Below are 14,729 nucleotides of genomic sequence, written 5' to 3'. Positions count from 1 at the left end.
TAATATGAAAGTATGTCCCTTTACACACTCATCCAGAAGGGTAATTTTGCACAAGGCCATCTGTCTACAGCAGAAAAAAATTAAATAACAAAACGCGTCTGGAAAAATCCCAAGGGAGTCTGGAGCCAGATTCGTGACGTTACCTGCGGAAGCGCCAGCAGGCTGCGAGAGCTTTGCACGGTTTCAGTGCACAGCCTGTGTAGACCAAGCGCTCCCATTTCTCTCTCATTGTCCGGTCTTTTGGGAAACGATGAGTACTAATGCTGCATTCATGTGCTATGGGAAGATGATATTTTCCAGTTGGGAAGTGGTATTTACCAGTGTGTTGTGTTCACATGTTTTTGTTGTTGTTGACAAATTAAAGATGGTGGACCAGATTCAGAATCAGGCCTGTTATTTGGCTAAAACAATTATAGATTGCCTTGTTCATCAGCTGCAGCAGGAATATGAGTTATCAAAAGTCAAAAAATGCTGAATATTTCCTGATCATGACAAGTAGAGATTTTCTTAACACATTGAATGCCACGCAGTTTTTGAAAATTTGGCTGTAGCCACAATGAGAGTAGCCAGTATCTAGATCATTGTTGGCGTTCTTTGGACAGCCACAGAATATTTTGTATTAGGCTATAATATACATATTATAATAATATAATATACATAACATGACTCGTTTAAAAGGTGAGAGTCAGCTTTCCGTAGGTGAAAACCACTTCTTTCTTGGTTCATAAGCTAGTCTTGTACCGCTCGCCGCCATGTTGAAAAGGTTAAAGTTCATCTCATCTCGGCAACTCGTGTATCAAAATTTTCTACGAGTTGCCCAGTGGAAAATACCACAAGAGGGGGCGTTCATGTGTGCTTTCCATGTCGGCGTTTGGTATTTACCATAATTCCCATAGCACATGAACGCACCATAATCCCATCAAGACTGGTGTTGCTACACCCTCCTACGATACATCTGTTAACCATTTTAATAATTATGTGATAACGTTGAAGAAATTTGCAGAAAACCATCAGGTCGTTTTCTCATAAACAAACCAGCGCTGACGTAGGATTCAGAAGGAGGCGTCCCGCATGCGACATCACGAAAATCAATGTTTGCCGGGAAATCCAAATGCCAAGTTTTTTCAGAGGCGGACCAATTCACCTCAAATGGCTTGATTTCAACTGAATTTTTCTGGTATTCCGCAAGGTAAAAAAAAAAATTGCAGAGAATGCAGAATGTTACAGATATTTGACCAAAGTTTAATATAAAATAGGAGAATTACGTTGATCTTGCTCCTGAATTTACCCGTGATATGCACTTTAAATCAACCCTCACAAACCAACTCCGTGACTTTGGAGTTTGCTTAGACAGTGTTGGTGTGAGTCAGGCTGTAGACCAGTGGGCGGTTCTTGACCACATTGACTAATGAAGAGTACTAGACTCTTTAGATATAAACATAATCATTTCTTACTTAAGGTGTTGTCTCTAATGGCCCTTTTCCACTACCCTTTTTCAGCTCGCTTCAGCTCACTTCAGCCCGACACGGCTCGCGTTTCGACTACCAAAAAACAGCACGACTCGGCTCGCTTCAGCCCTGCTTAGCCCCTAAAACTCGCACCGTTTTGGAGTGGGGCTGAAGCGAGCCAAACCGAGCCGAGTGAGGCTGGGGGCGTGAGCAGACACTCCCCTGTGCACTGATTGGTGAGGAGGAGTGTCCTCACATGCCCACACACGCCCCGCGAGCACGCTGGGATCTGTAAATACCGCAAACCCGGAAGAAGAAGAATTACGAATTACGAGAATTTCTGAAGCCTTATGCGCCTCGCCTCATCTATACGCTCTTGCCAGTATCTGTTGGCGTTGTCGGTGATAACAAGCCACAGCACCAAGACCGGCAACACTAACGACTCCATGTCCTCCATGTTTATTGTTTACTATTCGGGTCGTGAGACTACCGCTTAAACGCTCACTGATGTCACTGTTTGCGCTGCTTAACGACATCACGTAGCGTCCACCCACTTTCGCTAACTCCACCCAATGTGTCCACCCACTTCCAGCCAGCACGGTTCAGCGCGGTTGTAGTCGAAATGCAACTCCAACAGCCCCACTCAGCTCGACTCAGCACGGCACGGCTCAGCCCGACTCAGCCGCGTTTGTAGTGGAAAAGCGGCATAACAGGCCACAATAGAGGCGCATACTTTCCCGGGTTCATTTTTCTTGCTGAAAAGTCTTGAAGGGATGGAGCCAACTGGAAAGCATTCAGGAAACCTCCCTTTGTTTTGTCAGAACCATTTTTTTCCCCACTTATTTCAATAAATCAGTTTTTTTGTTAGCGTGTTGCGAAGCAGAGAGATGTTGCTTAAGGCCAGGGAGCCGTACACCTGGTTCTTTAGTTGTGTAAATTACACAGATGTTTGCTATAGTAGGCACAAAGGGATGCTTTCTGAACAAAACCATCAGTGATTCATGAGCACTGGAACACAAAACACATTCAATATCAGCAGCTGAATAACAACGGAGGTTTTTCCACCCTGCAAATCCATCATCATGAGTGAACAGGCATTCAGGTGTGCAGTAGATGCCAGACTGCATGGCTCCAGGTAACAGTGTACGTAATGTGTGTTTTTCTCCTCTCACTAACCATTAAGGCCAGAAGCAAACCAATGTGGTGAACGGTGAATAAAAGCTTGTTTGTGCCATATAAAGGCTCGTTTGCATCATGGTGCCTGGCCCGTGCTTGGATTCATCATTGGAAAGAAGTCAGTGCTTAATTTGTTGATTATATCATACTTATTAGTCCAAAAGAACGTTAATTGTGCTACAATATGGCAAATACTGCATAAATATGATTTTGAATGCCTAAGACTTCACCTTATTAGCTCATCCGGCTGACGGGCAGTGAGCTCATGCCATCATGTGTTGTCCGTCCAGCGTCATCCACGTTTCGTGATAATCGCTTCTTCTCCTTCAATTCTTCACAGATTTTTATTCTTTTTGGCAGGAAAGTAGGTCTGCCTGGGGTGCATATCGCGTCTACCCAAATTTGCATAATTGCAATTACTAATGAAGATATGGAGTAATTAAGCCCTAATGAAACCCCAGTTTCCACACACATCGCTTCTTCTTCCTCAGTTCTTCACGGATTTTTATTTTTCCTGGCATGAAGGTAGGAGTACTTAGGGTGCATATAACTTCGACTCAGATTTCCTTAATTACAGTTATTAATTAAGTTATGGACTAATTAAGCCTTAATGAGCAGTTCAACAAAAATTGCTTCTTCTCGGTCAATTCCTCGCTGTTTTGGATTCGTTTTAGACGCACAGGGCTTCCACTAACAACTATGAATTAACTAGACGGGGCCGGAGTGAGCTACGCCATCATTGACGGTCTTGTTACATATTATTTTCATAAGAATATGATTCACTTACAGTAAATGAGGGTGTAATTACTGCACATATAGTTTCTCTTGTGGAAGGTTATAAATCGGGGCTGCGGGAAAAAAAAATTATCATATTAAATCCCAATCTTGGCGGCACGGTGGTGTAGTGGTTAGCGCTGTCGCCTCACAGCAAGAAGGTCCTGGGTTCGAGCCCCGTGGCCGACGAGGGCCTTTCTGTGTGGAGTTTGCATGTTCTCCCCGTGTCCGCGTGGGTTTCCTCCGGGTGCTCCGGTTTCCCCCACAGTCCAAAGACATGCAGGTTAGGTTAACTGGTGACTCTAAATTGACCGTAGGTGTGAATGTGAGTGTGAATGGTTGTCTGTGTCTATGTGTCAGCCCTGTGATGACCTGGCGACTTGTCCAGGGTGTACCCCGCCTTTCGCCCGTAGTCAGCTGGGATAGGCTCCAGCTTGCCTGCGACCCTGTAGAAGGATAAAGCGGCTAGAGATAATGAGATGAGATGAGAAATCCCAATCTTGATTAATTTCTCAATGCAATTTGATTCAAGAAGAGTGCACACATGCAACCGTTGCATTAAACAAAGCACTGCTATTTCCCCGTACTTAGGTGGTGTTTACATTAGACCGTATCAGCGGATCATCAGATTAACGTTTTTAAAACGATTCGCGTGCACACAGCAACGCCAATACACGGATACGCTAATCACATGACTAATTAGACGGCACGTAAGTTGAAATGTGTCAGTGCGGCTCAGCGCTTCCTCCTCAGCGGCTGTGCTCCAAATCACTCCGCCCTGAACAGCGAGTGCCCTCTGGAGGGTGCGCACTCCGGCCCTGCGCAGCTCACAGAGCGCGCGAGTGAAGCGCACGAGCAGTGATTCGGGACTGAGCCGCTGTGTGTGTGATCCCAGCGCATATCGGGCATGCGCAAGTCACTCACCACTTGCAAGTGGAAGGATGGCAAGCCTAAAGACAATCATAACTACACAATGGGCAGTATTTGCATCTTACCATGAACAACATTTAAGAATGACAAAGCAAAGCATTATATTCATACTTTTATACTCTTTAATGAAAAACAAAAAGGTGATACAAGGCGGAAACAATAGCAGGAAGTGAAGTCAGCGCCGTTTTTCAGCAGTCGCGTCACATGACCAACGTGGCATGAACAACGCCAGCGAATCAGGAAGATGGATGTCACAGTGACGTTGTCCAATGACGACGTCAGCTAGAGCTCAGCACTGCGTTTCCTCGTATCTCAATGTTTACACAGCACCGGATCAGATACGAACTGGGTTGAGTACGTGGGCCCTGGCGGATTCAAGTTGTTCCGCCTGTGGAGTCGTTTCCCGGCGTTTTAATGTGAACGGACAGTGCATCCGCGACGAAAACGAGACGGATACGGTCTAATGTAAACACCACCTTACTGTTTCCATTAACCATAGACATTGGATCTAATGTTTGCACATGAAGCGCTGCAAGTGGAAAGACAACGTCTAAAATCTGAGCGGATTTTAAAACAACCCAAATGCCAAATGGAAACTGGCGCTAAACTAACGTTTCATATTATGCGCTGAACATTAAACTTCTAATCCTTGACTAAATGTATGAAATAAAAGACGAGTTTTGCATCGAGTAGTTTATCAAGAACGATTTTCACCCTTGACTTGCTCTCGGCAGAAGAACTGAAGCATTACTGCAGCTGATTTAACCTGCTGTTAATATTCTGGTTTGCTTTTATGTTTAGGAGGACAGACTAAGCTCTTGGCACCTTAATATGAAGAATTTAATAAATATACGTATTGTTCCTTAAAAAAAGACAAAACGGTTCATTTAAATCCCCGTCTTTGTTTTCCTCTATGTATAAAGTGTACAGTGTCTTTCTTTCGAAAGACTTCTTCACGAGTCTGCCAGTGTTAAGTGTGTAGTAAGTATCTCATTTGATTTGTACGAACAGCTCTTGTGGCAGTCCATTAAAGTCAATTCTATCTGAAGTGTGTCCCATAGCTCTCAGAATGAAGACTGTGCGACATGTGGCATGTAGGAACGGCTGAAAACGGCTGTAACATGGCCATATGTCGCTGTGCAGAAAGGAAGGGGGTGGATATTGCTCCCGAGCAGGAAACAAAGGGGGTCTCACTTTACACTGACCACACATGACACTGCTCGCGTTCGGATATCCCGAGTGCCGCACAGATCTGTCATCTGCAGGTCGATCGGTCTCACTCTCACAAGGCTGTGGGTGCAGGCTGACAGTCAGAAAGAGGATATCCACTTCATTTATACTTTCAATAATCTTCACTGACCAATTCAAGTAAGGTACTAACCAGAGAAGAGAGTTTTTCGGGGGGAAAAAATCATTTCCATTCATTCAGTAATTAAGCAAGCATGTCGTCATGTTCTGATCAGGGTCTCGGCAGATCCAGAGCTGATCCCACTGGCAGGAAGTGAGACAGGAATACATCTTAGGTAGGAATATAAATAGAACATGAATACAAATATAAATCTGTGTTTTTAAAAATGAACTTTTTTCTTGTTTAATGGAGAAACAAGCACAAAGATTGATGATCTGAAGAACTTTTTTTGGTATTCTCTGTTGCCTAACTGTTGTAGGTAATAGACACCAAAGATTAACGCATGTTGCCCAACCTGAGACGATTGGCCCAAGTACCACATGTCCCCAATACTTCTGCCTGGGAGCAATACTGTGTTTTTTTTTTTTTTTTTGGCTTTAACTCCATACACTGGATTAACATACCATGCTCTGAGCAGATTGGTCTGAGTTTGTGCCAGTGCCATCTGTACCCTTAGCATTAGCTGCTAGGGTTTTCCCTTGACCTAACACCCCACCTGGCAAACTGCCATGTCTGTAAGCCTAATAATAGGGGTGTTCACACGGCACATATTTGCATCGATGCTGCACCGATGTATTTTGTTGCGATATATCTTACACCGGGGCGGCACGGTGGTGTAGTGGTTAGCGCTGTCGCCTCACAGCAAGAAGGTCCTGGGTTCGAGCCCCGGGGCCGGCAAGGGCCTTTCTGTGTGGAGTTTGCATGTTCTCCCCGTGTCCGCGTGGGTTTCCTCCGGGTGCTCCGGTTTCCCCCACAGTCCAAAGACATGCAGGTTAGGTTAACTGGTGACTCTAAATTGACCGTAGGTGTGAATGTGAGTGTGAATGGTTGTCTGTGTCTGTGTCAGCCCTGTGATGACCTGGCGACTTGTCCAGGGTGTACCCCGCCTTTCGCCCGTAGTCAGCTGGGATAGGCTCCAGCTTGCCTGCGACCCTGTAGAAGGATAAAGCAGCTAGAGATGATGAGATGAGATGAGATGAGATATCTTACACCAGTGTAAATTTTGTGGAGCGTTCATGTCACAACCCTGCTTACTAGAGAGAAGCGTGTTAGCACCGGTGCAGCCCCACTTGCGTTCACACGGCAGTTTTTGCGACCGTGCTATACGATAGTAATAATGCGGAAATGAAATATGCGCAAAAATGTACTTCCTTTTCCCGGTTGTCATGGCATCACCAAGCGCCGGGAAAACAACGTGGATGAAGACACCAGTGTTGCCAGATACTGCTGACGTTTTCCAGCCCAAAATATGTTCAAATCCGTCAAAATGCACTTAAAACCGCCCAATCTGGCAACACTGGAAGACACGCAGTTCTGTTGTTGTTGATATTCTCCATTTTGGAAGCGCAAAATACCAGGATGCAAATTATGCAATGCCCGTATGTAATCAACTCTCCTCACGCGTAGCGAGTCTACCCCTGTAGCGTTCAGACGTCCCATTTTATATATCGGTGCTGCCCCGCAAACTCGCATTTACTCCGGAGTACATTTCTTAAACCACCTCCCGAGCAGGGTTAGATTTGCACCGGTTTAAGCAGCTTTCAGGGGCTACACCGGTATAACTTTGTACCGTGTGAACGCTGTACCGGGGCAGCCCCGGTGCTACACCGGAGTAAAAGTTGCCGTGTGAACACCCCTTTAGACAGTGGTGTGGGTGGATGCAGAATGATTTCCCTTTCCATATTGTTTTAAATGAATGGCTAAAACTGCTGTCTTAAATGGGATACGATGGTGCTGGATGCTGACCTGAATTACACTTGATACACTTTATAATCTATTCGATCACATTTGAGTCTGGCGAGTGTCTTTATTTATCAACATGTTTACCCGTGGGTGGCATGGTAGTACAGTGGTTGGCACTGTCACCTCACAGCAAGAAGGTTCTGGGTTCGAGCCTTATGTCTGACTGGGGCCTTTCTGTACAAAGTTTACGTATTCTCCCCGTGCCTGTGTGGGGTTCCTTCAGGTGCTCCGGTTTCCTCCTACAGTCCAAAGACATGCAGATGAGGTCAACTGGCTACTCTAATGCCCCTTTTCCACCAAAGCAGTTCCAGGGCTGGTTCGGGGCCAGTGCTTAGTTTGGAACCGGGTTTTCTGTTTCCACTGACAAAGAACTGGCTCCGGGGCCAGAAAAACCGGTTCCAGGCTAGCACCAACTCTCTGCTGGGCCAGAGAATTGCTTACGTCAGCGGGGGGGTGGAGCTGTTAAGACCAACAACAATAACAAGACCGTGAAAGATCGCCATTTTTAAGCGACGAGAAGCAGCAGCTGTACAAACGCAAAGTCATCCATTATTATTATTATTGTTGTTGCTGCTGCTTCTTCCATGTTGTTTTTGCTTCGATATTCACGCCAAGGTTTATGCAAACGTAGCGAAGTAACTGACGTATACAGCGACGTAATGACGTATACAACGACGTAACTGACGTATACAGCGACGTAATGACGTGTCTTCCCTTAGCACCGCGAGCTATGGAAAAGCAAACTGGTTCTCAGCTGGCTCGCAAGTTGAACGAGTTGTGAACCAGCACCAGCACTGGCCCCGAACCAGCCCTGGAACTGATTTGGTGGAAAAGGGGTATAAGTTGCCCAAAGGATTGAATGTGAGGATGAATGCTTGTTCATCTTTGTGTTAGCTCTGTGATAGATTGGAGACCTGCCCAGGGTGAACCCTGTCTCTCCCGAAGTTAGCTGCGATTGGCTCCAGCTTCCTCATGACCCTGATGGATAAGAAGCAGAGATAATGGATGGATGTTTACTTGTGTGGTAACTTGTGCTAGCATGAGTTACTGTGTGTTCCTGATTCTGAAATATACATACCAAACTAAAATGTTCGTTTTGCGAAAGTCAATGAGTAAGTTTTTTTTTTTTTTTCTTTCTTTCTCTGGTTCTTGAATAAGTGGGAAAGCCCCCCACTGGTGACCGCTAGCTTCCTGAGTCTACTTGTCTGCAAGGCGACTATGAATAAAAAACTGTTAACCCAGGCCATGTAATCTTCTTGTCCCAGGTGCCCAGGCTACTGATTGGTCCATTGCACATATCTGGAGCACTTTCATGTTGTTCCCCTTCTTTTCATCTCAGAAACAGAACACGCGTTGCATTCTCATGGCAAGACTAATGACATCTTAGGGCTTTAGCTACTCCTAACAATGAAACCTGTTACCTGTATAATTAGAAGACCACATTTATCAGGTCAAAACGGAGATGAAATCAAAGTTGGAGCCAACCCATAATGACCCATCATTTGCCTCGCACTAGGGCAGAACCCCGTAAGGCTGCGGTGGGGGCCTCTTCAAAGCTTCTCTGCGTATGCTCTCTGTGATTACTGGGGATTTGCAGAGGCCTACTTTAGAAAAGTCTAAGTAAACTGTTTCTCCCGCATTTGGCTTCCAAGTTTGTTATTTGTCAGTCTGCATTTCTAACCGCTGCATTGAGTGGTGATTTTTTTTTTTTTTTTGAAGGCAGTACTTTTAGAAAAACAAAAAAAAGTAGCATGTACAGAAGTATGGAAGACAAAACAGCATAAATAGTACAATGCTGTGGCAAGTGACAAGAACGTCAGCAGTTTTAATCGTAATGGAAAAAGCAGAATGACTCCGAAAGACCACCCTTGCAGTGTGACACATGATCTTGGACTGACCATCGCTGGATTCGTGCACCGTGGGTTTGTCTTCCTCTTTGAAACTCAGGCTTCTTACTTTCTGGAATTTGCTGAGATTATGGCATCAGTTTTTATTTTTAGCTTCCATTACATCAGTGCTCTGGAGTACATGAAAAACGGTAACGGGAAAGGTATTTATTCTGAAATTTAATCCTTGTGTACAAAGGAAAGCTGTGTCAGTGTTTTTCACCAGCTTAGGGGACAAAAGTTAATGGTCCTAACAGAGGCCCCTGATGCATGTTTCTTAACTTTGATCTGCGTACATATTGTTGCAGCTTATTTAAAGATCTTAAGTGAACAATGCATGTAAAACACTAATAAGCCGTGTTTGAGTTCCACGGTAACTTGGTTGTTGAGAAAAATCCTTGTCCCATTTGGATATATGACATATATTAACGTGTGATGCTTTGGGAAATTGTCCTCTTTTCTGTCATATTTCAACTAAAAGTGTCAGCCAGCTACTTGGATAGGGTCAAGCGGTTGCAGTTATTGGTTACTGGAGCTTTTTTGCAGCCATTGGCTGTTTGTAAACGGATCTGATTTCCGAGACCAGAGGAAAGAGTAAAACAGCCTCTAGGCTTGCCTGGATACAGCCAGCCAGCCCTGTATATCGTTCTTTCTTAGTTTGTAAAACATCATGTCAGCAGTAATGAATGGCATGTTTAAAATTTGTTTAAACATGGCTCAGGGTCACTGGAACAGGATACTACAGCGCACGAGTTTTCAACAGAAAACGGGGGGAATTGGAGTAAAGCCTGTTTTAACACATACATTTAGTAATTCATTTGGAAAGCTTATTGTTCGTGTGTGTTTTATATATTTTGGTGGGAACCAAATGTCTGACGACGATAAGAATATGTGATGGTAGTAATGTTGTGGGGACATTTGGCAGGTCCCCAGAAGGAAAACTGCTTAAAAAACCTTACATAGCTTTTATAAACACCCAAGCAACTAAACAAATAATAATAATAATAATAATAATAATTATTATTATTATTTTTACAAAAGCCAAAAGATTTCTTTTTGGCTACTGAAGTTAGGGATGGAGTTAAATTTAGTAGTAGTAGTGTGTTTATTGCCTCCAAAAGGAAAGAACATAAAGTTAATAAATGCATAAAATCAGAACAATATACATACAGCAACAATCTCATCTCATTATCTGTAGCCGCTTTATCCTGTTCTACAGGGTCGCAGGCAAGCTGGAGCCTATCCCAGCTGACTACGGGCGAAAGGCGGGGTACACCCTGGACAAGTCGCCAGGTCATCACAGGGCTGACACATAGACACAGACAACCATTCACACTCACATTCACACCTACGGTCAATTTAGAGTCACCAGTTAACCTAACCTGCATGTCTTTGGACTGTGGGGGAAACCGGAGCACCCGGAGGAAACCCACGCGGACAACATGCAAACTCTGCACAGAAAGGCCCTCGCCGGCCACGGGGCTCGAACCCGGACCTTCTTGCTGTGAGGCGACAGCGCTAACCACTACACCACCGTGCCGCCTACAGCAACAATTAGAAATAATAATCACGTTAAAAATTTTAAAATGGCACGAGCATCATATGAAGAACATTTCTGTCGTATAGATCATGACTTAGCAATAACTGGTGAACAGAATCAAATCAAATCAAGTTTATTTGTATAGCGCTTTTAACAATAAACATTGTCGCAAAGCAGCTTTACAGAATTTGAACGACTTAAAACATGAGCTAATTTTATCCCTAATCTATCCCCAATGAGCAAGCCTGTGGCGACGGTGGCAAGGAAAAACTCCCTCAGACGGCACGAGGAAGAAACCTCGAGAGGAACCAGACTCAAAAGGGAACCCATCCTCATTTGGGCAACAACAGACAGCCTGACTATAATATTAACAGTTTTAACAGGTATAACCCTCAACTGTCCTCATGGGGCCGTCCTTCACAGGAGCGGAGCGATAAAACTCCGACCAGACACAGGGCACCAGGATGGATCAAGCAGGTCTGAGGGGCAGAAGAGGCCAGCATCTCAATCCCAGGATCAACATGTAACTCAGAGGGACAGATTGGGGGGGGGAAGAGAGAGAGAAAGAAAACACAGGTTGATCGACTAGGCCATCATCTCTGGTAAAACATTTCAGGGTGCGTTGGCAATATCGTGCATAATTATCATCAAAAATATACTTAATAAGAGATATTCCATAGCTCAGACACGTTTGACTAACTCGTGCGACTAGGTCGTCTTGGCTAGATGATTTATCACATGATTTTTGGCCAAGTAAAAATATATTTTAAAAAATATCTGGCCTTAGAATCAGTCACTTAGACATTTCGTAACATTTGTAAATAACCAATGCCCAATGTCGTCTCAATCCTATGTACTTCTGTAGCATTCAACAGGGGACCATAAATTTAGGTGTTGCATAACATTGTTTAACTGCAACGTTAATAAGTGTGTAAATTGAAAGTCTTCACAAGTCATAGGAAGCCATGGCCTAATGGTTAGAAAAGCAGCTTTGGGACCAAAAGGTCACCAGTTTGAGTCCCTGGACCAGCAGGAATGGATGAAGTGCCCTTGAGCAAGGCACCTAACCCCAAACTGCTCCCCAGGCTGCTCTGGGTATATTGTACGTCGCTCTGGGTAAGAGCGTTTGCTAAATGCCATTAATGTAATGCAATGATGGTAAGACAAATGTGTTTCCCAACAATATATAATAATTTAAATGCTTAATGTCAATCATTAGACCAATTCCTATTCATATGTTTTTAGCAGGGCGGCACGGTGGTGTAGTGGTTAGCGCTGTCGCCTCACAGCAAGAAGGTCCGGGTTCGAGCCCCGTGGCCGGCGAGGGCCTTTCTGTGCGGAGTTTGCATGTTCTCCCCGTGTCCACATGGGTTTCCTCCGGGTGCTCCGGTTTCCCCCACAGTCCAAAGACATGCAGGTTAGGTTAACTGGTGACTCTAAATTGACCGTAGGTGTGAATGTGAGTGTGAATGGTTGTCTGTGTCTATGGCTACGTTTACACTAGACCGTATCTGTCTCGTTTTCTTCGCAGATGCACTGTCCGTTTACATTAAACCGTCTGGAAACGCCTGGAAACGGGAATCCGCCAGCGTCCACGTATTCAATCCAGATCGTGTCAGCTCCGGTGCTGTGTAAACATTCAAAATACGCGGATACGCTGTGCTGAGCTCTAGCTGGCGTCTCATTGGACAACGTCACTGTGACATCCACCTTCCTGATTCGCTGGCGTTGGTCATGTGACGCGACTGCTGAAAAACGGCGCGGACTTCCGCCTTGTATCACCTTTCATTAAAGAGTATAAAAGTATGAAAATACTGCAAATACTGATGCAAATACTGCCCATTGTGTAGTTATGATTGTCTTTAGGCTTGCCATCCTTCCACTTGCAAGTGGTAAGTGATATGCGCTGGGATCACACACACAGCGGCTCAGTCCCGAATCGTGGCTTGTGCACTTCACTCGCGCGCTGTGTGAGCTGCGCAGGGCCGGAGTGCGCACCCTCCAGAGGGCACTCGCTGTTCAGGGCGGAGTGATTTGGAGCGCAGGATGCCTGCGGAGCCGAGCGTATCCGCGTATTGGCGTTGCTGTGTGCACGGCTAACGGTTTTAGTGTAAACGCGAATCGTTTTAAGAACGTTAATCTGATGATCCGCTGATTCGACGTAATGTAAACGTAGCCTATGTGTCAGCCCTGTGATGACCTGGCGACTTGTCCAGGGTGTACCCCGCCTTTCGCCTGTAGTCAGCTGGGATAGGCTCCAGCTTGCCTGCGACCCTGTAGAACAGGATAAAGCGGCTAGAGATGATGAGATGAGATGAGATGAGATGAGATGTTTTTAGCAGAGGAAGCATTAGTGTGCAGTATTGCTTGCTTCATTTTTACGATGATTATTATTTTATCTATCTATCTATCTATCTATCTATCTATCTATCTATCTATCTATCTATCTATCTATCTATCTATCTATCTATCTAATATTTGAGTCACTGTTACATCTTAGTCCAATGGAAACTGACTGCTGAACTTTGAAGTAACTGCTTACGAGGTACACGTTTTCTTCGGCACATGACATGAATTTCGGTCCAACACATAGGAACCTGCCAAATAAACACTTTACAGTGATGCATTTCTAAGTAGTATTGCTTTCAGTACCTTTTACTGTAAGCAATGGCCAGGAATGTACCCCTGATCTGCTACGTCCTGTACTGAAACTCTCTTTCAAAGTGCTAACCTGATGTTATTTGGACGAATCTTCTGTTTACAGGCATGTAAAAGTGTTTGATCATAAGCAAAGTGCATCTGTGAGTTGTGCGGATGTGGTTTTCTAGGGCACAAATGCATGTTATTTTGAGAACGTACCCAAGGTAGTAATTTGATTGTGGTCAGAGCCGAGAGTGTGTAGTTAAAAAATGTCAGAAATGTGGTTTGCAGATCTGTCGGACGGGGAAAAAAAAGAAAAAAAAAAGGTTAATTTACACCATTGTAACATCTGGCCAGTGGTTTGGCAATTGAGTCAGGTTGGTATCTATACAGCTGAATACAGTGTTGAGGAAGGTAAAGGCATGGCTGAGATAAATGCACGTGTTTTTTTTATCCGTACTAATACGAGTCCTGCTGTTCTCCTCTGTAGGTGAATGTCTGTGGCGCCTGGAAGTCAGGATCTAAGCTCCATATTCGCAGTGCTGCAGGAATTCCTGCTTTTACTGGGCTGGAAATTGGATTTGGAATGACCCAAGCAGGCCAGTTAATGGCACACATTCTCTGGTTACCCCTTATAGTCTAAAAAGCCTTTTCCCTCCCCGTCTTTATTTTTCTGGATGACATCATGGTCCTTTGTAGGCCAAATGTAACATTAAGGGATGTCGGTACTGTAGTTCTGAAGTCTGAGGGGTGCCTGTATCAGATGGAGGCAAGCACTGTTTTGTTTATTTGACCCCACCCACCTATTAAGAATCCCAGAATTGGAAAAAAAAACAAAACAAAAAAACCCACACCATTAGACCCACCATGCAGGGAAGGCCCAGGCAGGCCCAGCAGCAGCAGCAGCAGCGAGGATGCCCATCACCCAGGAAAACGCACTGAGTCACCTGTCTCTGCTGGAGAGCTGGCTGAAGGTAAACCAGGGCGAGCAGGACCGGGAGGATGAGTTCGGGAAGAAAGCAGGCAGCACTACGCCATGTCAGGCTGCAGTCCGCAAACTTGTAGAGTACATCCAGCTGAACTTTACAGATTGCGAGAGCCGCCCATGCAATGGCAGCACGCTTAAGGACGAAGCAGACGTGGAAGTGCGGGCGGTCTGCTTAAGCAAAGCGGAAGGAGATGGG

The 14,729-nt window shown here is 44.9% G+C and overlaps 1 protein-coding gene across 1 annotated transcript in view; it reads left to right on the top strand.

The window, feature by feature from the left end:
* pdzd2 (PDZ domain containing 2) overlaps window positions 1-14,729 on the top strand; it is a 268,490-nt gene that overhangs the window by 31,375 nt on the left and 222,386 nt on the right. Inside the window, exon 2 of the mRNA XM_060907275.1 lies at window positions 14,036-14,729. This exon is cut by the window's right edge and continues 239 nt beyond it. Coding sequence (XP_060763258.1) covers window positions 14,460-14,729 — 270 coding nt within the window. The 5' untranslated portion in view covers window positions 14,036-14,459. The remainder of the gene's footprint in view (window positions 1-14,035) is intronic.

Source organism: Neoarius graeffei, chromosome 24 (genome assembly GCF_027579695.1).
Source record: "Neoarius graeffei isolate fNeoGra1 chromosome 24, fNeoGra1.pri, whole genome shotgun sequence".
Taxonomy (NCBI): domain Eukaryota; kingdom Metazoa; phylum Chordata; class Actinopteri; order Siluriformes; family Ariidae; genus Neoarius; species Neoarius graeffei.
This window is presented reverse-complemented; position numbering and strand designations above follow the sequence as displayed.